Genomic DNA, 26,112 nt, shown 5'->3' with positions numbered 1-26,112 from the left:
GCACATGTGTAGGTCAGGGGACAGCTTTCTCCCCTCCCACCATGGGGATCCCAGAGATCAAACTCGGGGAGGCGGGCTTGTTTAGTAAGATTTTCCCTGAAGTGTTTTTTGCCCCTTTGCTTGAATGGTTTACTTGACTCATCAGTTAAGGCAGGAAACATTTTTTGGGAGCGAGTTTTAAAAGGTCCTTGGCAGTGTCCATTGGGGTGTGGCACACGGAACTGATTTCTCATGCCGGGTAGGGATCTCAGTATTACACAAGGCTCAGACCCGACATCAGGGTGATTTGAAAAGGCAGAGCAACTTCATGAAGCTCATCAGCTCAAGCCTCAAACCGAGAAGGGTTCTTCAGGGGCCTGGGTTGCCAAGGAGTCAATGTAAGTTGCAAAAATCACTATTTGGGGTTAAGAGGGAATAACCATCTATTCTTCTATTGGCCAAAACTCTTTTCTGGGGGTTGGCTTTTTTTTTTCTTTTAAAAGTTGCAGTTTGTCTTAATTTTAATATAAATGAAAAAAAAATTAGCAGATTCAAAATAGACAGAAGGACACAACTGAGACAAACAACCGAAAGCATTTACTTGTTGGCCTGTACCTAGAATTTGTAGGTCTTCCTGGTTTCAGATTGCTCTTTCCAGGCAAAGAGAATCCCCTGAGCTGTCAGGGCATTTAAAGGATCCGTGAAAAGCCTCTGGGGTTGACACGTGTGCCCGCACAGGATTCTGTTTTGTTCAGTGGCCAACTTTGCACACGCCATGGCTCTGCCAATCTTCTGGGTGGGGTCTGTGTCAGGCGTGTGAACACAAGATACCCTCTGTTTTCTTTAAGTTCAGTGTGGTGGCGCCTTGACAGAAACCACTCCACTTTATTCTGATGGCTTCTGCACCCCTCAGACAGGCCAGGAGGCTCTGGATTCGGGGGGCAGGAGAGGGAGGTCTGCCTTTAAGAGGGATGGCAGCTGCAGGCAGGTTGGACACTGCTTGCCGTCTCTTCCCACTCTTGATTCTCAAGCAAGCCTTAGCTGGAGGCTCTGACAGGCATCTCCATTTGAATCTCCATTTGGTGGGTACTGAGGTTCAGACCCAGCCAGACTGACCCAGAACCTTGCTCATTTGTAACCGTGTGTGTGTGTGTGTGTGTGTGTGTGTGTGTGTGTGTGTGTATGTGTGTGTAATGCCCATGCATACACAAATGTGTGCATATTTGTGTGGAGGCCACAGATTAAGCTCGGGTGTCTTTTCTCAGGACACCATCCGTGTTTATGGAGCAGGGTTTCTCACTGGCCTGGAACTTGTTGATTCAGCCAGCCTGGCTGGCCACTGAGCCCCAGGGATCCACTTTCTTTGTTTCTCCAATGCTAGGATTGTAAATAGGTGTACCCTTTATGTACCTGGGTTCTGGGTGTTGAACATGGGACCTGATGTTTTCATGGTAAGCACTTTACGGACTGAGCCACCTCCCCAGCCTCCAGGCCTATACTTTCAGCATGCGTACTTTATATCTGTCTCATTTCGAGTTAGGAGAACACACATGCGGTTGTTGATGAGTTGCTTTACTTGTGAGAGTCTGTCAGGACTCTCTTAGGTACTTTGAAGTAGGAAGTTGGATACCAAGGGAAAGGTGGAAGTGGGCAGATTCAAGGCAGTGGAGTGGTAGGGGAAAGGTCAGGCTGACCCAGCAGGCTTCGGCCTTTCTTTCTGGGTGAAAACAGAAGGGCTCCCACCTTGCCTCTAGGTTGGTAGAGAGATGTTTTCTTTATTACCAGGGAACTTGATTGGGCTGGGAGAGGTGTTGGAGGAGATGCGCATGGCCGGGTGTTTCACAAGATGGCTCTTTCAGCAACTGGGCTTCTTCCCTTTGCAAAGCAGGTTGGGGTAGAACTCGTACTTTAAACTGTAGCTTTTCTTGTTCTGGGCGAAACATTCAGCGGCGGCTTTATCGCACTGACACAGCTGTTTCTGACAGGAGTTCTGGTTTGCTGGGATTAGGGGAAAATGGACACGGAGCTGACGGTTACTATCTCATGCTACCGGGAACCCGTGTCTTCCAAGACAAGCACTAGGATTTCTGGGAAAGCAGAACTTTACTTGACCATCTGATGGGGACACACAGTGGCCACACATGGTACTGCCGGAAGTTTGTCTCACTCCCTAGCCATCCCTCTTCTAGGTGTTTGTTTGTTTGTTAATGGACAGGGTCTCTGTAGCTTAGGGTGCCTTTGAGCTCTCTCTAAGTGGCTGAGGATGACCTTGACTTTCTGATCCTCCTGCCTCCATATGAGCACTGGGATTCCGGTCATGCTAAATTTTGCCTATTTCATACACTGCTGAGGCTGCCTACTAACAGGCCTGCTTGTGTAAGCCCCAGCTGCAGAGGCCTCAGGATGGATGGACTCGGTGAAAGTCGGTATGGTCCACCCTTTCTCCTTGCCTGAGATTGGTCTTAACGCAGCAGCTCTGTCCTGACTGACGTTCCAAAAGAAGGACTCAACGGGGCTTCTGGAAAGTGTTCATTTTCCCCTCTCCAAAGAGTCTCAGAGAGAGAAAGCCAGCCATTATCAGAGCCCTGGGTTCTTGGGGGTTTAGCGCATCTCAAAGGATAAGCACAGATGTTGGCACTGTGCCAGAGCCCGGGAGCAGGACTGCTCCTGTGCTGTAGAAGTTGCCCAGACCTGGCAACAGACATTTGTGAATTCTCACACATCTTTCCAATCTGAGCAAGGCTGCTTTACACCCTGTGGCAGCAGCGTGGCTCATTTGCGCCCCCTCCCTGTGGCCCAGGCACTCTGCAGCCAGGCTGAGTTTTGTTGTTGTTGTTGTTGTCGTTAATGCAAATGTGCTTCTTGCTGCTTTGCTAAGTAATAGATCCCTATTGCTAGAGCACACAGTGTCCAGAAAGACCTGTCTTGACCATGTCTCTTCATTGTCCCACTTCTCAGACTCATCCTCCCCTGTCACTGGGCAGCAGAGTGACCGACAGTCCTCTTTAACCCTTTGGCCACACTCTGCCCTGTTTGGGGGATGGCTGTGTGTACCCTGTTTTAGGGGGGTGTATGTGCTTCACTGCCTAGGAGTCTTTCAGGACTCAGCCTACATCCCACTGCCTGGAGGATCTACCTCAAGCATCAAGCTGGACGAAGGCTTTTGCTGACTTCCTGTTGGAGTCTTCCCCACCCTTTTCCCCATTTATTCTTGCTTCCTATTCAACTGTGAGGTTCTTAAAGCAGGGATAAATTCCCTGCCTGCACCAGCAAGGTTTCCAGCATGCATATGTGTGCTCATCAGCCTCGTGAAGGAAGCGGGCAAGCATCTCAGGGTCTTCCTTACCAGCACAGGTGATTTGGCCCCCTTTGTGAGAGAACTTGTATTCTAGGAACTTTGTGCCACATCCAAGTTTCTCCAGATGGTAGTAGCAACAGTCATGAGTTACACAGCACCTGGTTGGGGGACAGATCTTATTGAGGCTGCCCAGCATCCCAGCAGTTCCTTTGACCTTTGATTTTGAGTAGAGAGAGACTTGAGAACTTTGGAGCAGTCCAGAGCGGAGTTCCCAAATGTGCTGACCTCAGCTGGCTGGAAACCACTAGGACACTGAGGCAGCGGTACAGTGACCTGCTCCTGTGCTCACCGGGACACTGAGGCAGTGGGTGACAGCTCCCTCCTAGTCCTGTCCCAGGCAGAGTGAGAGATGATAGGAGGACTGGGGTGGCCTTACCGATCTGTGGCGTCCTTGGGGGATCCTTTGCCACCTACGCCACAGTGGCAACCATAGAAGGCGTAGCTAATCACAGCTTTCTTTCCTGTCTTAACCCGAATCATTTCCCCAAACTGCACAATGTTCCCCTGGACCTGTATTGGGCCTGAAAGGAAACGGAGAAACGACCTGGTAAAGGGTGATAAACCCTGTGCCTCATTTCCACATGATACCTCTCTGCTACCTTCCCTCTGTCACACAGAGGAAGGGCCAGGCCCACAGGAAGGAAAGCCAGGTGATAGGGTGCTGAGGTCAGGGTCCACTCTTACCAAAGGCCATGATCACAGCTGCTAGCAACAGGAGGACTTTCATGCTGTCAGCTCTGTGAAGGACAGGTGCACACGACTTGAGCATTTCCTCCCAGGACAACTCAGCCTTTACTCCAGTCCCTGCTCAGCTGTCCAACTTAGCAGCCCCAGAGCACACGTGCACTTGCATGGGGCTAAGTCACAGAGCGCACAGAGAGTAGCTTCTGACTGTGCATCACACATGTCACCTCCTGTCCCTTCCTGGCTTCGTGGAACTGTCCCTCATACAGGAATGATATGGTGAGGGGACCACCCTTGCACTTCCATCAGTCCTCCTGGGAGACTGCACTAGTTCCCCAGAATCAGGGCTTTGAAAACAATGTCTTCCCTCACTGTATTCCCCACCTGCGTTCTCAAGTTAGGTTCAAGGCTTGGGAATCCCATCCCTGGAGTCTGATCCCAACAGTCTCCTCCTCAAATAAAACCACACATTCTCTTTGCAAGCCTTTCTGACTCCGCTGATGACACGCATACATACGCGATGCCTTTCTATTCTAACACTGTGCGAATTACATGCACACACACACGCTGCCCTTCTAACCCTGTGACAATTACATATATGCACACACGATGCCTTTCTAACATGCTACTGATAACATGTAAACGCACATGCTCTCATATTCTTCCCCCAGCATCCTCACAAACCCATACAACATACTTGCGCATGAATGCTGTCTTGTACATGTTTACCTGATGGACGCTCCCATCCACAGGCATGTCCATCTGCACACACATACTCACACACACCTGCACAACCACTCACATGCATGCAAAGAGCAGGAGTTTCTGGGCATGTACCTCTTGGCTGGTGGTCTGGTTTCTTGTTCAAGGACCTGTCTTGTTTTTCCTGAACTCCAACCGCCCTTAAATAGCTCTTCCCTCTGCAGGGATGGGAAGGTGGGTGTGGCCAAATAATGGATTCACAGATGGGCAATTCCTCTTTCTTCCCCCAACAGCTGGCAGAGCAGCCTTGAGGACTGGAAAAGCCTTCATAAAATGGGTTGCCGCCATCATAAATTTCAGGTGATTTTGAAACCTCTCAGCTGCTGCGAAACAGGGCCCAGCTCCTGACCGGGGAACTTTCCATAAGCCCATCTCGGTGTGACCACCTGACACCTCCCAGCAGCCACTTCTGAGAGCGTGCAAGGACTGTATACAGTGGAGGGAATGGCTGTTTGAAAGCCTGGGATGTTTCTTTCTTCTGATCAATTGTGACATTCGGGGATAGGAAAGGGAACATTGATTTTGTATGGTTTGTTCACTTCATCTGCCAATCATTCGTTCATTCGATCACAGAAGCTTCTGTGAAATTTCAAGGCCACACAGACTTCTTGGGAGGTTGATAAGGATGAGTTCTTGGCACCCCCACTGTCCACTCCAGCATGGAAAGGATTGGATGACTTGGAGTCTCTGTCAACCAAAGAGCCAGCACCTCCATATTTTCTTTTTCTTCCTCTTCACTCTCCTCCTCTCTCCTTCCATGATTTCTTCTGTGTGTGTCTATGTGTCTGTAGTTGTTCCTGTGTGTGTAAGTGTGTGTGTACAGGTGTGTGTGCAAGTGTGCGTATGCAGGTGTGTGCACAGGTGTGTGTGCGCATGCATGTGGCACTCAGAGGATAACCTTGGATATCATTCTTCAGGAGCTGTCTGCTCTGTGTTTTTGAGACCTGGAGTTCACAAAGTAAGCTAAGCTTACTGCCCAGCAAGTCCTAGGGATCTGGCTAGCTTGACCCCCACTCTCACCCCCAGCACTGGGGCTACCTATGTGTGCTGTCACACCTGGCTTTTTTACATAGGTTCTGGGGACTGAACTCAAGTCCTAGGGACTGCAAGGCAAGCACTTGACTCACTTTACTACCTTACCAGTCCTATAGGAATTTTTAAGCCTGGAAAAATCCAGCAGTTTTTTTTTCAAAACTATTCCAGAGCTTAGATGAGGGCCTGCCTGGCCTATGGGGATGGAACATGGAGTTGCATGAAGGCTAAAGACTGAATGATCCCTGGCCTTATACCTTTCTTCAACTGTATTTGGGGCTAGAAGCTGATGGCTTCTGGAAACTTAACACTCTTGCTTATTCTGTGGCTGAAACCCTCTGGCTTCTTTTCTCTTTAACTCTCTGTGCTTTAGTATGCACTATATCTTTATTTTATAACTCTTTTCTTCTTCTTCTTCTTCTTCTTCTTCTTCTTCTTCTTCTTCTTCTTCTTCCTCTTCTTCTTCTTCTTCTTCTTCTTCTTCTTCTTCTTCTTCTTCTTCTTCTTCTTCTTCTTCTTCTTCTTCTTCTTCTTCTTCTTCTTCTTTGGTTTTTCGAGACAGGGTTTCTCTGTGTAGCCCTGGCTGTCCTGGAACTCACTCTGTAGACCAGGCTGGCTTTGAACTCAGAAATCTGCCTGCCTCTGCCTCCCAAGTGCTGGGATTAAAGGTGTGCACCACCACTGCCCGGCAGTTCTCTGTTCTTTATTAAACACTGTATTTTTATTTTTTATCTCTCTGTGCTTTATTAAGCACTGGAAACTTAACTCTTCCTTACTGTTTGTTCTGTGCTTTAAAAAGTGTGAAAACTTAACTCTTTATGCTCAAATAAGCACTTGCCCCTTACCCTGTACCTTCTTATTACTTGTGGTTAACTCAGTGCTGATTTCTGGTGAATTAACACATGCTGTTTAGCAGCAGGGGATTAAGTAAAAGGATTTATTGCTAGAGCACTTGGCTTTTCTCTGGTGAGTCAGCCAGGAGCCCCTAGATGGCCAGGAAATAAAATAAAAAAGGAAAGGAAAGAAATCACTCGCACGGACCGCACACATTTTGGGTGAAGCAGAAACAGCTACATGCCTTTTTAAATTGCTTTGTGTCCTTTATAGCTGTTAGAGGAAAAGTTCTCTATGTAAGAAGGAAGTACCTCATAGCTAAAATGTTACATAAAAGTCGAGCTACGATAGACTATCAATAACAAGTTCAAAGCAGTGTTTCATTCTGTAAGCTCATATAAGTTCAAAGGAGCAGTGTTCACATGGCCTCACCTTATCACAGTGCACACCTGTGGCTTCCTCCTTTGATCTGACCTAGAATGAGCATTTTTTCTTGATCACAAATTTGTCCCAAACCTATTTCTCTTTTTAACTAAAAAGAGTAATTGTGAAAGCTCATCGTTTTCCTTATTATGCATCCTCTACTTACTTTTATGAGGACTGGGCACATTCTGTTCTTGATTCTACCTTTCCTACATCCTCCAGGAAAACAACTAAAACCATCTCCTTAAATCTCTTCCTAAAATTATTTGAATTAAACTAGGAATTCTATAAAATCACTAATTCATCTAAACAGCATTAATTCATGAAAGTTCCTCTTTATGTTGATCTGCAATAAATCTGGCCAATAGGATAGGCTGATGCTCAGGAGTCACTGGGCTGTGTAATAGTGGCAGGAAAGGCGTTTTCGCAGTGAGAAGCAATCCTGGAATGAAGGCTCTTGAGACCTTGCCTCTAAGAGCTCACCCATCATAAGACATGCAAAATGGTGGGCCATCTCCGAGAAGGTCACCTGCTAGCCTCAGCCTGTCCTAGATGACTCCTGACAGAGATTAAAAGAGAGGTGTCCGGGGAAGAGTGTGACTGAAGATTTGCCTTGTCTGCTTGGTGATGGGCTTACTAATGTGTCCAGGCTCCATGATGTTCTCATTCTCTTGTCTTCAGGGATACAGTGACTCTGGCTTTAGTTCTTAAAGTAAACATCTCCCCCCACCCCGCTGCCCCCTGCCCTGCCCTGCCCTTCAACCCATGCTAAGAATTTGGCTTCCACAGCCTTAGCAAACCATCCAACATGAGTCTTTTAGACATTTCCATAGTAGAGGCTGCAGGATGCCCAAACACCCCATTTGTTCTTCACTTTCCAGCCTGTGGCAAAAGAGTATCATAGACATCCTTCAGACATGAGCATTGATTCAAAGGGTCAGCTCAAATGGTCACATCCAGGCAGGGATAAACAAGGAGCAGATATAGCCCATGCCCTTTCTGAAGTCCTCTTGGAAGATCATGGAGGTGGGCGCCATCTCCTGGGTCACCGAGTCATAGAATGAAGGACAGCCATTCTGGAGCATTCTGCTCCCCTCAGGGAACCTAGAGTGAGTAAGAAGTGAAATATTTTATATTAAGTGATTGATAAGGGAGATTGGTAATCATTGCAGCATCGTGTATTTTATACTGAGTCATTCAAGCAGTTGTTCTGAAAAATGCAAACTTAGTTCTTTGTGGTGGCACACTCCTTTAATCCCCAGCACTCAGGAAACAGAGGCAGGTGGATCTCTGTGAATTTGAGGCCAGCCTGGTCTACAGAGCAAATTCCAGAACAGCCAAGGCTACACCCTGTCTCAGAAAAACCAAGGTGGAGGGCTGGGAGAAAGCAGATCCTTTTCTACTGTGTTATTGGTTGAACAGTGCCCCCCTTTCATGACTTCACTCCTCCTCAAAGCTTGGAGTCTTAGAATGTGACCTTAGTTGGAAATAGGGTCATTGCAGATGCTAATAGTTAAGTTGAGGTCATTAGGACCCTGACCTTGTATACCTTGATGTCTTTACACAAAAGGGATAGGTGGGTTCAGAGAGGTGCTTACAGGGTGACATTTCTACTACCCAAGGAATCTAAGATGACAAAAGGCAGGAGTATCCTGGACAGACTCACAGCTCTCCTGAGGACCCAACCACCCCAGGAGGTGGGGGGAGCCTTGTGTCTCTGCCTCAGAGCCTTGAACCAATCAATTTCATCGACTTAAGAGTAGTGTGGGGGGGCGGGGGGAAGTCAGCACTCCAGACTCCAGAAAGCGTAGCCTGGGAGTTCTCTTCTCCACTTAGAGCCTTGACTCAGGTAAGGCTGGCTTCTTGGCTTTGCCATAGAAAATGTCTCGGACAAGCCAGCATGGAACAGAGCTCACTAAAGGCCTTTTAAAGCGTAGGCCTCAAGCACAGAGCTTAACAGAGAGGTATCCAGGGGAAGAGTGAGATATCCCCCAATGGGGGTATGGGCTTCTCAAGGGACAGTCTTCCCAAGCCTGTGGCTTTCTAATTTCCACAGTGTAATTCACGGCAAGTTGAGAGGCTAAAGAATTTCCTTTTATCAATAGAGTTATAAGCTCATGAAAGGTGGATTTATGGGAGGTGTTGCCAGGAATAAGAAGTGATTAAAAAAGAAAATCAAGGTTAGGGGTCATTTTGGCCCTAAGTAGGCATGGCTTAATTTGCCTTTGGTGTTTTCAGTTGAGATCGCTTTAGGAAAACGCCCATCATCAATGCGGGCAATTTTGGTGTTATCAGTGGTGTGTGGAGCTTCCTGGCAGTGCCAACAGGAAAGACAAACTGACCAGATCTCAGGATGAAAGGTTTTCGTCTCACATCATCCCGGTTTTGATCTCTCTATCTCACTAGACTACTCATTTGGGGGAGCTTTGATGTTATTAGAAAGCCTTAGGATGCTTACCAGGCAGGAGATCATTGTAAAGGTGGTTTTCCCAGGGCGAGGCTTAGCCACTGTACTCCAGATTGGCTGATGTCTGGATTTCCCCCCAATGTGGGAAACCGGGCTGTAATCAGTGGTAGAGGGGGAGCATTTGTGCTCTCCCCTTAAGAGATGAAAAGGGATACCACAGTGAAGTAGTTTAGCCTCCAAACTGTCTCTGTGCCTCTGCATGCCTCTCATCCAGGGTCCTCCCCTGAGCGGCTGCTGTGAAGCCTATCTCAAGATTCAGGAAGACCTCGTCCCCTTCAGAGCTCTCACGCACTCTGGCTCAGCCTCTCAGCCTCTGGAAGGCTAAACTATGACATAAGCAGAAGCTGCCTCCCCTCTGTACATCCTGGTGGTCCCACTGAGTCCAGGATTTAAGATTGCATCAATTCTAAGCACCCTGATGTCCCCAGAAAGGATGTCTTCATTTCTTTAGGAATTTTTTTTTTCCTCAAAAGTTCTGGCTACTTGGTTGTGTGCCTTCCACTGACGTCTAAGCGTCTTGGATGTCATTGACCAGGATAAGATGTCTGCTCACATGGGAATCACGTGCTGATTGAGGGTGAGGGAGACCTAAATGTGATGAACACCCTCAACCCAAACCAGACGCAACCATAAGTTAAAAATGTCATAGAAGGATCAAGCGGGATTCATTCCCCAGGATGCCAGCATGCTTTGGTATTTGCAAATTTATCTATTGTGTACCACCAGAGAAGCCAAAGCCATTTGGCCATCTCAATAGAAGTAGAATGACCACTTCATAAGATACAATCTATTTTCATGATTAAAAACTTCATAAACTAGATGTAAAAAAAAAATGTACCTCAAAATCTTAAAGGCTGTGTCCAGAAAACCCTTAGCCAATGCCCTGGCCACAGGAAGCGGAACCATTTCTAAGACAAGGTAACAGTTTGCCACTCATAATGAGGTAGAAAAGAAGACTGAGGGGCCGGGAGAGAGAAAGGAAAACCTCCGCCCGGAGGTCCAGTCGGTTTGTCTTTACTGCTGGCAGGGTCAGGAAACTCCACACACTGCTGATAATGCCAGGATTGGCATTAAGACACGGGGTGGGGGTGGGAATTTAAGGTGATAAGTACAACCTAGAAAACCACACCTACTCGGACCTCAGGTGACTTCGAACCCCAACTCTTGGCACTTCTTGCTCCTGACAACACCCCTCATAAGTCCACTTTACAGCTTTTTCTGGAAAAGCCAACTCTTTAACCTTTCAACTTGCCGTAAATGACATTATTTGAGCAAGGGGAACAGCAAGCCATGGGTTTATATGCTCAGCCACTGCGGAGAAAACAGAAAAAGTCCACACCCATCCTTGGGTGTGTCTTACTGTTTCTCTGGGCACCTCTCTGTCCTTAAAATCTATGTTCAAAACACCTTTTAATGGACTCCAAACTCTATGCTATCCTGAAATTCTTTTCCGTCATGTGTCCAGGAATATGATTTTACTTGAGAGGAAGTTGCTGGGGAGTGGGGGTGGGGGGTGGGGGTCAGGAGTGCCTCAGGCTGCGGGAGGCCACTGGAACCACTTGTTATGGTGATGTATGTGTTAGTGTGACAGAAGATAAAAGGCCATGCTCTGCCAGCCGCAGCTGGCTAAACTAGGCTGCTCTTCCCAGAACATAAACACTAGAGATAAGTAATAATGTGAAACACACACACACACAGAAAGAGAGAGAGAGAGAGAGAGAGACAGACAGACAGACAGACAGACAGACAGAGACAGAGAGACAGAGAGACAGAGAGACTATTAAAATATCAAGGATTCAGAAAACCTCCTTAGGGCACAGCTCCAGGAATTTCCCTCTTGTCCACTATTTTTTTTTTTTTTTTTTTGCTCCTTGGTTTTATTGAATTAGTTTAAGTTATATTAACTTTAAGAATAGCTGTTGAGTTTAGTTTAACGCTGAGGACCAAACCCACGGCCTTGAACATGCCAGACTAGCCCCCTCCTGCTGAGTTAGAGCTTCAGCCACTTAACTGTTCCTTTCTGTGTACCACAGAAAATAAGCTTCCTTTTTCTTTCTACTTTTATTCTTCTCTCACGCATTACAACCTGACCACAGTTTCCCCTCTCTCCATTCCCCACTGTCCCTCCCTCTCCCCCATATCTCCTCCCCCTCCCTCTCCCTCATATCTCCTCCCCCCCCTCTCCTCCATATCTCCTCCCCATACCCCCTCCCCCAGAAAAACAAAAGGAGCAGGCCTCCTAGGGACACCCACCTACCATGGCCTAACAAGATGCAATAAGACTGGGCACAAACCCTCATATCAAGGCTGGATGAAGCAACCCAGATGGAGGAAAAGGCTCCAAAGGCATTCTCCTACCCCACTGTTAGGAGTCCCACAAGAAGGCTAAGCTGTTCAACCATAATGTATACGAAGAGGACCTAGCTTAAACCCATACAGGGTCCATGGTTGTCGCTTCAGTCTGTGAGCCTCTGTGAGCCCTGCTTCGTTGATTCCGTGGGCCATGTTCCTGCGCTGTGCTTGACCTCCCTTTGCCTCCTACAATCCTTCATCCCCTTCTTTCAAGGGATCCTCCTGGCTCTGCCTAGTGTTTGGCTGTGTCCACTGCCACCTCCTCCTCCTCCTTCTCTTCCTCTTCTTCCTCCTCTCCCTCCTCCTCCTCCTCTTCCTCCTCTCCCTCCTCCTCCTCCTCCTCTTTCTTTTTTTGGTTTTTTGAGACAGGGTTTCTCTGTGTAGCCCTGGCTGTCCTGCAACTCACTCTGTAGACCAGGCTGGTCCCAAACTCAGAAATCCACCTGCCTCTGCCTCCCAAGTGCTGGGATTAAAGGCATGCGCCACCACTGCCTGGCTTGTCCACACATTTTTTATTAAATTTATTTATTTTATTTATATGAGTACACTGTAACTGTCCAGACACACCAGAGAGGGCATCAGATTCCACTACAGATGGTTGTGAGCCACCATGTGATTACTGGGAATGGAACTCAGGACCTCTGGAAGAGCAGTCAGTGCTCTTAACCACTGACACAGCTCTCCAGACCTTGTCCACACATCTTTACCTGTAAATATTTTGCAATGAGTCAATGGTCTGGTTTGAGACCTCTGGCTTCTGCTACACTATCAATACTGGATCCTCACTGGGCCTCCTCAGAGTTATCCTGTTGTTGCCCTGTGTCATGGAGATCCTGCAGCTTTAGTTCTGCAGGACAGGGCCCTTCACAGACTGCAGTAGTTTATCAATGGTGTAGATATTGGGGTGGGCCAACTCAGAGGCTTGGATCTGGGCCTGGGTGGTGGCTGAGTTGATCAGCCAGCCAGCTCTCCTGCACCCACACTACCAGAGCGAGATCTCCAGAACTGCCCCCAGCTAATTCACCCAATTCCACAGCCAGCAAAGGGCTGGGCCAGCTCTCCCACTCTCATTACCTTGGCCGGTTCACCGTTGCCCACGATATCAGGGCCAGTTCTACTGTGCTGCCCAAGCAAGATGCAGGCTCTGCTCTCCAGAATGCTGCAGTCAGTGAGGGGCAGGACCAACTCTACACAGCCCTTGGACATCCACATGGCCCCAGGTGACAGCCCAGACCAGGGACATCCACATGGCCTTTGGTAGTAATATGATCAGCGGGCATCGACACAGACGACTGCTACTGCACGGCCATAGACCCAGACATGGTGCTTGGTGGCAGCACTCACGGAGCAGACCACTCACACCAGGTTGTTCCTCTCCACCCTCGCATCTCCAGTTCCTCTTTTCTTCATAGAACTCAAACTGTCCAGCTTCCCTCTCTCCCATCCCTCTCCCACATACTTGCGCATCACAGTGGCTCCCACTGTGCTTGGGCCATGTGGTGGACAGGCCTGTGGGTATCTTCCCTAGGGTTAAATTTCTTTATGGTCAGGGCTAGAGAGATGGCTCGGTGGTCAAAAGCACTGGATGCTCTTCCTAAAGGACCCGGGGTTCAATTCTCAGCACTCACATGGCAGCTCACAACTGTCTGTTGTTCCAGTTCCAGGAGACCTGACCCCCTTCCACACACACACAAGCAGGCAGAACACCAACATACATAAAATGAGAATAAATAAGTAAAAAAAAAAAAAAATTCATGGTCATAGGTTTGCTTATTTGTGTAAAATACTATCTTCTCATTAGGGGAGAAACTGGGAATGATTTAAGGGTAAGTTTCTTCAGTTTGCCCTCAAATGAGGGAGGGAGGGAGGAAGAGAGAGAGAGAGAGAAAGAAAGAGAGAGAGAGACGACAGACAGAGACAGACAGACAGACAGAATAAGGATTTATGGATAAATCTCATAACTTTAAGCAGAATTCAAATTTTTCAAAATGATACTTTGGGAGACCCATGACTACTTGATCATCGAGTATCTCTGTTTGTTCATTCTCTCCTCCCTCCCTTCCTTCTTTGTTGCAGTTCTGGCTGGGCAAGGGGTCTGTCTGCTCCCCCTGTTGCTCTAAGCTTATCTGCCAGCCCCTTGGGCAATGTCTTTGGAGATGCACTTGCTCGTGCCCAGTGTCCAGGATTGAACTCCAGGTCCCCTAGGGTGCTCAGGGTTGCCTTGTGAATCTGATCCCCCAGCCAAGGACTCACACAGAAGCTTTCCCTGGCCTGTGCTCTCCTCAGGGCTCCGGTCCCAAGACTCTCCAGCGGCTTCAGCTGCACCCACTTCTCCTCCATCATCCTGGGCCATCCCAACCACGGGCTCTGTGTTCATGCTCCTGGCTGGGACAACACTGAGGCATCTGGGTCGTCAGACAGTCAAGACACTTGTAATTAAGAAGGTTCCAATGCAGGCCCTGGGGAGGGGGGTAGTCAGGGCCGAGGGAGGGGGGGTAGTCAGGGCCCAGGGATTAGCGAAGGCTTCTGAAGTGGATAAGGATCTGACCTGGATAACTTGCCTCCCTTCCCCTGCCCTCCCCTCTGGAATGCACTGGGTAACTGCCCAGGGCCGGGCTGCACAGGGGCCAGAGCTGTGCCAGCCTCTGCTTTTGCTGGACTTTCTGCCACCATGAAGACGGCTGGGGGCTGAGCAGGATGCTTGCCGGCCAGCGTTCAGAGTCTGGCCTCCTGTGCTGCGCTTGTAGACCCTGATGTTTGCGCTGCTGGCCGTCAACGTGGGGATCCAGCCTCTGTCTACTGAGGCTGCTCATAGGGACGCGGCCTGGGACCAGGAGCTGAGACCAGGCTAAAAAGGTCAGTGACTGGGGTGAAGATCTTGAAATGAGCTGGAGAGAGAGAATCTGAGTAGGTGGATTCTGGAGAACCCTCTTGGGGGTTGGGGAGCAGTGGACACAGCTTCTACCAGAGGAGTCTCCTGGGGCTTCAGGATCCTTATAAGCCTTTTGTCAGGCCAGGGCCAGGGTAGTTCCTGAGCACAGTCGTGTCTAAAGTACGGGAACTCATATGGTCATTTCTAAAATGAACTAAGCCAGGGCACGGTTATAAATGGGGTGGATTATGACTCCTGCTTACAGCCATCCGAAGGCTTGTCCAACTTTCTCATGTTATGTACCTGTCTGTGTGTATATATACATGTGTGTACAGGCATACATGTGCACGTATGTGTATGCATGTGGAGGCCAGAGGTTTGCTTCTCCACCACATTTTTTGAGGCAAGGGGCTCTCGTTGAACCTGGAGCTCACTGCATACACTGGCCATCTAGCAAGCTCCTGGCCTCCCCAGTTCTGGGATGGCAGCCACACACACTCTACCTGAGATTTTGTTTTATTTACATGGGTTCTGGGGAGCAAGCTTAAGTCTATATGCTTGCATGCTTGTATAGATGGATAAGCCATCTCTTCAGCCCCTGGAGATCTCTCTCTCTCTCTCTCTCTGTGTGTGTGTGTGTGTGTGTGTGTGTGTGTGTGTGTGTGTGTGTGTGTAAAATTCAAACCACAAGTGAACATTCCCCTTTGGGGAAAGGAAAAAAGCAATTCCCCTTTGGGCAAAGAGTTCATTCACATCTATTAACCCTGCCCTCCCTAACTCCTGTGTGCCAGCCCCCTAGGTCACAAACCAAACAATCCAGAAAAGGGCACCATGCCATTGCCAGCTCATACAAGGAGCTCTTTCTCCTCCCTCCAGCATCCTTCCAGTGTCTCCCTCCACTCCCTGAATAGTCCTCTCTGGAAGGTATTTGGTCTTGACCTTGGAGTCACTGAGGTTCAGCTCAGAGATGAAGTGCCTTGTGACCCTGAGGAGCCATTTCTTATCTGCAAGGGACAGTACTGCTAAGGGAGAAGTGACCAGCCTAGAGTAGCAGCTCGCCACAAGCCTTCACTGTGGTGGGGATTTGAGTCAGGCAACGCTCCAGACCAGAAGTGGTACAGGGTGCCCCACCCTCTCAAGGGCAAGCTGTATTTATAGCCAGAGGAAAGGAAGTGGTATGGGAAAGCCAGGGAGGGACAGCCTGATTGGCTAGAACTCACTGTGTTGTGAGCATCTGGTTGGAACTGTAGGGAGTTTATGATGGCCCAAGTATTGGATATTAAAAACAAACCGAACCAACCAACCCAACAAAACCCCAAAACCTTCAGCCCAGATATTCACATAGGCAATGCCTTTTAGCTTTCTTGCATTGAGAATGTCTTTAAATTTTTCCATTCCCACACTACCATGTATTCACTGTACAGAACAGTGGATTTCATAATAACACTAATTTATTTATTACCTTATTTATTTTTGTGGGATTGTGGCGAGTTTCCCAAGCTACAGTGTGTGTGTGTGTGTGTGTGTGTGTGTGTGTGTGTGTGTGTGTGTGTATGTGTAGATCTGAGGACAACGTGTAGGAGTCAGTACTCTCCTTCTATCATGTGGATCCTGGGATTTGAACTCAGGTTTGGTTACAAGGACCTTCACCCACTGAGCCATCTCGACAGCTCTCACGATGACATTCTTATAGATGACACATACTCTGTACATATTTACCACCAGTAGCCGTTCTTGTCTCTCCTCCTTCCTCTCGTGGTTCTTTATCTGGTCTTACATAGTGCCCCTTCCTGTTTCATGTAAATGCTGATTGATAAATGGATAAATAGATTCCATATATGAAAGAAAATGTCGTATATATCTTTGTGTTCCTGCCATTTTCATTTAATGTGATAATTTCCAACTCGGTCAACTTTCCTGCAGATGATGCGAGGTTCTTCTTTATGGCCGAATATCTCGGCATTGTGCATATCTGCCATTCTTCGATTGCTGGGCTTCTAGCTGGGCCCCATAACTTGTTGGGTAAGCTACTATTCTTTGTGGATATATTTTATTTAGGTGTTGCGTTAAGGTTTAGTCTACTACTTACAGAGAACTCTTTGATCCAAACTTTATGGGGGCAGCATTGGACAAAACCTTTGGTTTAACAACACGAGAGAGAGTCTAGCCTATAGAAAAAAAGGATGTGCCCCACTCTGGGCACAAAGATGTCAAAACAACACACAGTCCCGGTCTAGGGATTTTGGTGGGGCGCATATCACAGCATAAGCTGATGAGGTTCCAGGGTGCTCGGAGTTGGGGGCTTGGCAGTGAAGGCTAAGGCGGATCCACATGAAGGCGTTTGGCAAAGGAAGACCCGGCTTGCTTGTTTCTCCAGCTTTCGGGTAGGCTCCTACCCCAGTGCCTTGGCACTTGTTCTCTCTGCCTGGAGTACTTTTAAGACAGCCCATGCCTGCCTCCCCACAGCTGTGTTTAGGTGCTCATTAAGTGGTTATTGAAGGACAAGGATGCTGAACCCAGAAAGATACACTCCCAGGTCTTTTCTTTCTCCTAGCACAAGATTTCCGGGGAAATTTCAGTTTTGTGTGATCGATGGCTTCAGTAGTCTGATAGCCAAAGGGAAGGGAATGAATGCCTACACATTCCTCCCAGGCTGGGGACAATGGTGAACCTGAGCCTGTGATTAGGTGTGGCCTTGGCGACTTGCCGTGAACCCTGGGGAGGATGGACTAGCCATGCTTGCAATGAACCCTGGGGAGGATGGACTAGCCATGCACATCTTTAAGACAGGCTGCCAGGCCCTCACTGGCCTTCCAACCAAGTGGATCGAGTGTTCTGTCCAGACTCCAGGATTTTATCTGGTACAGCACAGAAGACAGATATGTCTTTGTCCTCTGATACTCGTGCTCTGGAGGGAGGGGTTCTCAAGCAATGTCCTCACCAAGGAGGCACACAGTATGTGTAAGAAAGGAAAAGTGTGATGGCCCTAGGTGGATAGTCAGAGAAGGCAGTCTGGAAGAGGTGGCATTTAAGGTTAAGACTCAGAGATTAGCAGCTCGACCGCTGAGTGTTCTAGAGGGCAGGCAGTGAAGAAATCTGAGCAGAACGTGCTGGAAGGTTCTAGAACAAACCAGATACTGGTGGAACAGCAGACTTAGTGGGGCCTGCTGCGTAGTCTGGCTCCCACTTCACGGATGCTGTCTTGTCATTCTGCCAAGCCAGTGGGCAGGAATCTGGTCTGAGGAAAACATAGGGGAGGGGTTTCCAGGTGCCGAGACGATGAAGCATCGGTACATGATTTTTCTTCTTCAAACAAAAAAAGGAAATCTTGAGGCTGGAGAGCCGGCTCAAGGGTTAAGAGCCCTGGCTGCTCTTCCAGAGGACCTGGATTTGATCCTCAGCACCCACGTGGTGACTCACAACCATCTGTAACTCTAGCTCCAGGGGCCCGGACACCTTCTTTTTTTTTTTTTTTTTTTTGCTTGTTTGTTTTTTTGGTTTTTTTTGAGACAGGGTTTCTCTGTGTAGCCCTGGCTGTCCTGGAACTCACTCTGTCGACCAGGCTGGCCTCGAACTCAGAAATCCACCTGCCTCTGCCTCCCAAGTGCTGGGATTAAAGGCGTGCACCACCACGCCCGGCCCCGGACACCTTCTTAATGGTCTTCCTGGGCACTATGCATGCTATGTGTGCAGCCAAAGCACCCATGCACTTAAAATAAAATAATAATAAAAATATTTGGATGCCAGGTGTGGTGGCACAAGCTAGTGCTCCCAACACTCAGGAGCCTCAAGTAGGAGGATTACTGTGAGTTCAGGGCCGGCCTGAGCCACAGTGAGTGAGTCAGCCTGGGCTACAAAAGCAAAACCCCAAAATCAGAACAATAACACGCCCAAAGGACAACAAACAAACAAAAAACAAAATACTAAAGTGTAATTAAAATTATCCCCCTGCACTCCCCCTTTATTTTGTTCTTGGCATTGTCTCCTCTAGCTCAGTCTGGACTTCAGCTTGAAGTCTGTTGGCTAATCAGCCTAAGCTGTTGGCTAATCAGCCTAAGCTCTAGCTCCTCTGGCCTCCACTTCCCAAGTGCTAGGATCATAGTAGAAGGCACACAGGACCTCTTTGATGCCCTGCTGGGGACGGGCTTTGGGTTGCTAGGCAACTGCCGGGCCAGCTCAGCCACACCCTGGGTCTTTGTTTTACAGTTTTCACAGAGTAACATGAGGCATTGAAATGGTTAATTTGGCCTGGCAGTGGTAGCACGCGCCTTTAATCCCAGCACTTGGGAGGCAGAGGAAGGAGGATTTCTGAGGCCAGCCTGGTCTACAGAGTGAGTTCCAGGACAGTTAGGGCTACACAGAGAAACCCTGTCTACAAAACAAACAAACAAACAAAAACCCAAACAAACAAACAAACAACAAAAAAGAAATGGCTAATTTGATGGAGCACCGTGTTTCCAACCCTTAAAGAAAAACTTCCTTTGCCTGAAAGGGGAAGTAGGGTGTGTCCCACCAGCTCCATCCCTACATTCCCTTTTCCTGGTATTGCTCTTCCTGACAAATGGCTGATAGAAAGTGCCCTCTAGGACAAGAAAGTCTCCCATGATAGCTCATTCTTTTCCCAGGACCTATGAGATGTCTTGACCTAAACCAAACTCCAGCTCCTCAGAGCTGAGGGCCTGGTGTTGGTTCATCCATCCGAGCCCTACGGATGGCTCTCCTTGACTTCCTTAGCCTGTCAGAGATTTGGAGATAATGGCTTCCTGAGTCACCTTCACAAAGTCACTTCCTCTAACTTGTGTCCTGTGACTCAGAGGCCCCCTGCTCTTCCAGAAGCCTGTTCAGCCCAAGGCTGGGTCCTGAGTTCCTCCCTGCCCTCCAGGCACAGTCTGGAGTCTGCGGTCTGCTGGAGTTCCTCAGGAGAGAAGTTCTCCTACTACAGTGGTCAGGGGCCCCCCTGGCAGGGGATGTCATGAAAACTGGTTTGGAGGTGATGTCACACCTGTGAAGACTGAGCAGCGTCACCTCCCTCCCCTTGCACATTTGAACCCCAGAACAATCAGGGTCTCTTCCTACTGACTTGGCCTACCTGGACATTGACCAAGGAAAGACACCAGACTGAACTTAACTCCCTTTGCCTGTTGTCCTAGATCTCCCCGGCTGCATATTAGGTCTGTCCTTCCCAAATCTCTTCCAGAATCCCAACTCACTATTTAAAGACATTCTTTTCTGTAATAAGTGAATGAAAGAAAGGGGTAAAAAGCCAACATGTAACGACACCTTCCCATGTGCCTAGACACCTGGTTATGTCAACACAGAACAAGAAAACTCACTGGCCGTGTTAATCCTGACAGTGGAGATGCGGAAAGGTCCGAGTAACTTGTCTGAGGTTACTTGTCTTCTCAGCTCTGTGTTCTGGGACCTTGTGCTGGTCGCAGGGGATCCCCCATGGGAACGGCTGGCGGCAGAAGGTGTTGATGGAGCATTTTTCCCTCCCTTACAGTTAGTTACTAAACACCTAGCCTACCGAGGCTTTTTTCAGTTCCCCGGAGGTGCCTGTGAGTCTGGCATATGCTGTTCATTCTGCCCTGAGAACCCTTCAATTTGACTGCCTTCCGCCCCAGCTCCTGCCGTTAGAAACAGGGTTTCGTGTATTCTATGCTAGCCTGGTACTTGATATGCAGCCGTGTATCAAGTCTCAAACTTTGGATCTTCCAGATTCCACCTCAGGTGCTAGAAATACAAGCACATGCTACCACGCCTGCTTTATGCAGCGCTGGGATTGAACTCAGGGATTTGAGCATGCTAGGCCACCTCTGACAATTCAACAACTCATCGTGTAAGTTTTAGTACAGGTGTCTCCTCTTCTTCCAGGGGTGGGTACCCCTTACTAGGCTTAGACTGTACTGGCTGAGTAACTACTGGATGCTGAGTTCTGAGCTCAGCACTCGAACTGTAAGACGGTCTGAGAGAGAATCTTGGCTCTTCAAATTCCGAGACAGGTCACTAATTGCTTCCATACTAAAACAATGAACCACTGTGAGTCAGGTTGGGCTCAAGACGATAAGGGCTGGTGAGGCTTGCCATAAATGAAACAGAAGGCCAGATGTCTTAAGAGAGGTTGGAAATTTAGAGTTTTGTTTAAGCTTTTGACCCTGGTCTACTGGCACCCGACTACATGCTTTCTGTTTGTGTGTGTGCACATGTGTGGATGGGTCCATGAGTGTTTGTGGATGTAGAGAACAGAGGACCACTTTGGCTGTTGTTCCTCAAGCTCTGTCCATCCTTTCTCTTTTGAGACAGGCTCTCCCACTGGTCTGGAAGTAGGATAGGCTGGCCGGCCAGCAAGCCCTGGGGACCTTCTGTCTCTGCCTCTCTAGTGCTTGGATGACAAGGACATGTCACCATGTCCATTTTTTAAAAATGTGGGTTTCGGGGCTCAAACTCACATCCTCAGTGACTGCATTGCCAGCCATACTGACTGAGCTTTCTCCTCGTCTTGGTTACAGGTTTGAAAAAGCACCTGGCTAAGCCAGGCCTTTTGTAGGAGAATGCCCAATGCATTTGCTCTCTGGAGTTTGCTGGATCTAAAAGGAGCAGGCTGGATGTCTGACCACTCCAAGAACAAGCATACACAGTACCCCTTGGCTGAAAGCAAACAAGCAAGGGTCCTGGGCCAGCCACTCGGCAACTCCAGGACCGTGAGCTCATGTAGCAAAGAGGGGCTGGGCTTTGCAGTCCTCATTTGCCTGTGAGGAAAGCACTGGGTATTTGGGGGACACGTCAGACTGATGGCTCTGAAGGTCACGCAAGCTGTGTGACCTCCGCAGGCTCTCTAACACCCGCCCCTCAGTTTTCATCTCCTTACTTATAGAGTGGAACCACCCAGGACTCAGAGAGGCTTAAGAAGACTGCGTGCAGACGTAGCCTTGGACCTAGTGGGTGCTCAGCAAATCCTGAACTCTCTGCTTCCTTCCTGAGCCGCCATCTGTAAGAACCCCTCTGATAGGAAGCGCCCAAGAGGCCAGTTGTATGTTCCTGAGACTGAGCAACTCCCTGCAGAAGGAGGAATCCTGGGAGACGTCCTGCAGGAGGAGGGCTCCAAGCAGAAATTTTACCAGAGATCCTTGGATGAACTGTTGTAGATGCCTCCCCGGGGGTCATAAAACCATAAACCAAGGCTGGAGTTATTTTAAAAACTTGGGGTCTTGGAGCAAGAGTGTGGCCAGGCATCCTTGCTTCCACCTAAACACCAGCCTGCTCCTCTTACACCCAGAGAGCAAATATGTTCTGAGACGTTTAACTCCATCCCGTGGGGATTTCCTGAGGCTCTTTTGACGTGAGAAACTGTTCTAGGAACTGAGATTAGACACAAGGATACAGGAATTCTGCCTTCATGAGCCCAGCCTATCACACCAGGCTTTCTTTGCCACAGCTGGAGACAGCTGCAGCTCCACTGTAGTTGAGCTGTGAACCCTCCCACCCCTACCCCTCAACACCACCGCTAAGGTGAGGACAGGCTGATTTGAATCGGAAAGTGTGACCGGAAGCTTGGGTTTCCAGGTACTGTGCCTTCTCATTCCTACATTCTGTTCTGTTGTCATCAAGTCTGTCTTGCCGAGTCAAGACTCCTACCAAACTCTGCCCAGCTCCCACACGCACCTTGATACCTGCTCAGGACTAAGATCGAATATCTGCAGGCTGATGGGCTCAGCCAGGGATGGGTGGAGAAGAATACTCCTGAGGCCAGGTCAGGGTGTGTGTGTGTGTGTGTGTGTGTGTGTGTGTGTGTGTGTGTGTGGTCTGGAAAGGGGGCTGACACTGTGGGGAGTGTGCTGGTAGAGGAAAAGGCTGGAGTGGGATGGGGGGACAATACCGTGAGAGACTCAGGGTGAATACCATGCACATGTTGCCTGGCTTGTGGCACAGCAGAATTCAGGCCAGGAAGGGTGACAGGTGATACGGAGGTCCCTACATGGAAATGTGAGTTTCAGGGGAAAATGAAAGCTTCCGAAGGCTACCGGAGGCCAAAAAGGAAGGTGACACTTTTTTTGTTTTTTGTTTTTTGAGAAGGAGTTTCGTGTATTCCAGGCTAGAATTTCGAGTGTGCCATCACACCCAGTATGTACTGGTGCTGGGCATAAAACCTAGAGTTTCCTGCATGCCAGGCAGACACTCTATTAACTGAGCCCATGTCCACAGCTGCTGGTCTCCCATTTAGGACAGCAAGGTCAGCAGGTGTTAGTGACAGAGGAGACCATTTTAGGGCTGGCAAGTTTAGCTGATCAGGTAGACACTGCCGAGTCTGCTTCCACGAGCTCTATCTCTGAGCCTACCTGGGAGAGAGAACCAACTTCTGTGAGTTGTCCTCTGACGTCTGCATGTCACACAGCCACCTCCCTACCACCACCCTGCTGTCCCCAAGGAGAAGACGATTGGTCAAGGAGATCGGATCACAGTGTATGCACCTTCCTTTACTAGCTATCTCTCCTCACCAGAAAGCAGGGGCTCTGACTCATTCACCACTGGATTCCCTTTCATGTCTGGCGCACAGTAGAAAAGTATTTTGTATTGAGTTGAGTTCCCAGGGCGACGTGGAAGAGCCTGCGGTTAGGTCCTAGGGAGAGAAGTGGTCATGAGGGCTCCTCGATGCTGGAGAGATGGGAGGGAGGGGGATGGAAGGCCAACAGGGCTGGGGAGCTAGCTCAGGCAGTACAGTGCTTGTCACACAAGTAAGATGCTCTGGCTCCCAGCCTCAGAATTAGAAGAAAGCCATGCCTAGTAGCATGACCCGATAAGCCTAGGTATCTCTTGGTTTGATGGCCAGCCAGTTTAGCTGCACTGGGAGCTCCAGATCAAATCAGAAACTCACCTCAAAAAACAAAAGAGAGCAGTGCATGAGAGAGAGAGAGAGAGAGAGAGAGAGAGAGAGACAGAGAGAGAGACAGAGAGACAGAGAGACAGAGAGACAGAGAGAGAGAGGGAGAGGAGAAAGAGGGACAGTAGTAACTCATTCCAAGGCTTCCTTATAAAGCATGAGTATGAGGATTCACACAGATGCATAATGTCCTACTTCTAGGACATTCCACCATTCATTTATTAGCATAGTTCAGCCTTTATAAGCCATCGTTATAAGTGTCAATACAGGCATTGATCCACTAAGGCTCATGACAGCTCCTCCAAGCAGATGAACCACCTGATATGATTTTTTTCAGTTAGTAAGCACAACGCGATTTGAACCCAGGACGTGGAACCTGTGACATTACCCACTGAGCCACACATTCTTCTGTGCGACATTATTTTTACAGTTTTTCTGGTATTCTCCTCACTGGGCTTAAGGGAGTCACTGTGTTCAAGTTTCATATGAAGCAACAGAGAGGTACAGCTATTTGCCCAGAGTCACACAGCTACTAAGTGGCTCCTGGGGAAAAGCTGGGTGTAGAGATTCAGTAGTGAGTGAGTCGGGTATCAACAGGTGGTACCAGAGGCTAGGACTAGGGGTACCAGAGGCTAGGACTAGGGAGACATCTTGTAGGGTCCCCAGAGGGGGCTCTACGGGCTCCTGAGAAAGTTGGGGCAGGCAAGTTAGAAAGAGGAGGAAGAAGAGCACCATCTGTACCCATGGCTGCTCTCGAGCTGAGGCCGAAGAAGACAGAACCAAATAGAAGTGGTTCCGTGGGCTGAGAAACCACAAGGAACCAAAGACTGGATCGTTCCACAAAGGCCCACTGTAGCAGCGGAAGTGAGGCTGTGCCTGGGAGGGGATTTCAGGGCTGTCACTGCTCCGGGACTAGTCTCGGACCCAGGTCAGCTCAAGACAGCCTCTTCCGGATATCTCTCCAGAGAGCTCCCCAGCCCAGAGACCTGTACCGAGAGTCTAGAGAAGGAGAAACAACAGGGGGTCTTGAAGCGGGCCTCCCTCCGTTCCCAGGAATCTTGGAGACGGCCCAGGCAGCGGTGTGGGAGGCGACAGGACTGGTTTAAAACCAAGCAGGCCCAGCTGCTGCCTCTTCTCAGGGACTGAGGACAGAGACTAGCAATCAGGTGACACTCTCATTTGTGGGGCTGCCCAGTGGGGGTAGCTAGGGGCCCTGTCTTTCTGTTGGGAAGCAGAGCCAGCACAGAGTGCAGATATCTCAAAGCCGCCTGGACCATTGGATTCTTTCCAGGCAAGAGATGAGAATGGAGGTCCAAGGCCTACGCGGGGCTCCCTCATGTGGCCTTGAAGGACCCGTTCCTCACATTGATCTTGGCAGCTCCAAGACTTCCACATCGCCCTCTATTCTCCCGTCTTGTCCACCCTGGCTCTCCCTACCTTTCATTATCATAGCCCGGCTCCACCCTGAAATTATCTCACAGTGCCACACAGTGCCCCTGTGGTCACCGGATAAAAATAGACCTTCCATAGCCTTGTCTCAGGGCTGCCTTGGGCTGCAGAGATGCTCTGGACAGCCCTTTCCAGGCCCAGCCACAGCCGACACCTCCTTTGAACTTGTCTTATCTTTGCAAATCCTTTTCTAGGGACTCCTGCTGTACAGTACTCACTCAGCAACAGCCCAGCCCAGGGAGGTCTGTGTGAGGACAGTCCATAGGAAAAGAGGGTTGGCAGTGGTTGGGGTTGTCACGGGTGTGAATCTGCAGGGGAAGAGAGCAGAACAGACAGACCAGCTAGCGAGATTCGCCTCAGTTGCTCAAAGCTTCCCTCCAGGGGCCACTGGGCTAACGTTGACTGGCCAGGCCTGAAAGTGAAGTATGTGGGTGCTGGGATTTTGAAGGTTTTGACTGGCCAGACTGGTATGTGAAAAGCATACCTGCAGGAGAGCCAGGTCTTAGCTGTAGGAATTGGCTAGCCCACAAGGGGCACATTCTTTTTATCAAGATCCTTGAGATCTGAAAGCTTTATGAAATAAAATATATGGGCTGGGAAGGTAGCTCAGTTGGCAGAGCACTTGTCTAGCATGCATGAGGCTCTGGGATCCACCCAGCACCGTATAAATTGGGCATGGTGGTGCATGCCTGTAATCCGGGCTCTTTCTTGAGGGGCGGAGGCAGGAGGATCAAGAATTTGACTAGGTCAGACTGGGCTCCATGACACCGTGTCTAAAAGAAAAGAAAGGAAGAAAAAAAAAGAAGAAAGGAAAGAAGGAAGGAAAAGAAAAAGAGAAAAAAGAAAACAGGAAAAGAGGAGTGGAGATAACCAGAGGAATAGCTCAGAGAAACGGAGGAGAGTCCTCAGTGAGGACAGGATTCACTAGCTTGGGCTAGACCTAAACCTTTGGGCAACTGTTTCACCTACATGGGGGCTTATACATCCTCTCCTCCCCTCCCCTCCCCTCCTCTCCCCTCCCC

At 49.0% G+C, this 26,112-nt stretch overlaps 2 protein-coding genes and 1 pseudogene across 6 annotated transcripts in view; 2 read left to right on the top strand and 1 right to left on the bottom strand.

Moving 5' to 3' along the window:
- Positions 1–274: 274 nt before the first annotated feature.
- The window catches only part of Pla2g5 (phospholipase A2 group V), a 36,415-nt gene continuing 10,577 nt past the window's right edge, over positions 275–26,112 (top strand). Inside the window, exons 1-2 of one of the 5 annotated variants that reach the window (XM_031379219.1) lie at positions 319–377; positions 21,273–22,326. The gene's annotated coding sequence lies outside the window, so the exon portion shown is untranslated. Of the gene's footprint in view, positions 378–14,511; positions 14,748–21,272; positions 22,327–26,112 lie in introns of those variants that run through there. The other 4 variants (XM_031379221.1, XM_031379220.1, XM_031379222.1 and 1 more) reach the window with 4 other exon arrangements.
- Pla2g2a (phospholipase A2 group IIA) lies at positions 1,540–4,068 on the bottom strand. Its single transcript, XM_031379224.1, has 4 exons — positions 4,022–4,068; positions 3,714–3,858; positions 3,326–3,435; positions 1,540–1,977 (listed from the first exon to the last, which is right to left on the bottom strand). The coding sequence occupies exons 1-4, from the start codon at positions 4,062–4,064 to the stop codon at positions 1,835–1,837; spliced, it is 441 nt and encodes a 146-aa protein (XP_031235084.1). The 5' UTR covers positions 4,065–4,068; the 3' UTR covers positions 1,540–1,834.
- LOC116097360 lies at positions 9,523–9,675 on the top strand (annotated as a pseudogene).

The sequence above is a fragment of the Mastomys coucha genome, unplaced genomic scaffold (genome assembly GCF_008632895.1).
Source record: "Mastomys coucha isolate ucsf_1 unplaced genomic scaffold, UCSF_Mcou_1 pScaffold18, whole genome shotgun sequence".
Taxonomy (NCBI): Eukaryota; Metazoa; Chordata; class Mammalia; order Rodentia; family Muridae; genus Mastomys; species Mastomys coucha.
This window is presented reverse-complemented; position numbering and strand designations above follow the sequence as displayed.

Excerpts from the sequence above, each read along its gene's own strand:
- Pla2g2a (XM_031379224.1), bottom strand. The coding sequence starts at position 4,064 with ATGAAAGTCCTCCTGTTGCTAGCAGCTGTGATCATGGCCTTTG. Across the intron at positions 3,436-3,713 it reads CCCAAGGACGCCACAGATCG|GTGCTGTGTAACTCATGACT; the intron begins GTAAGGCCACCC and ends TCCCCCAACCAG. Across the intron at positions 1,978-3,325 it reads GGGCCAAATCACCTGTGCTG|CAAACCAGAACTCCTGTCAG; the intron begins GTAAGGAAGACC and ends CCCTAATCCCAG.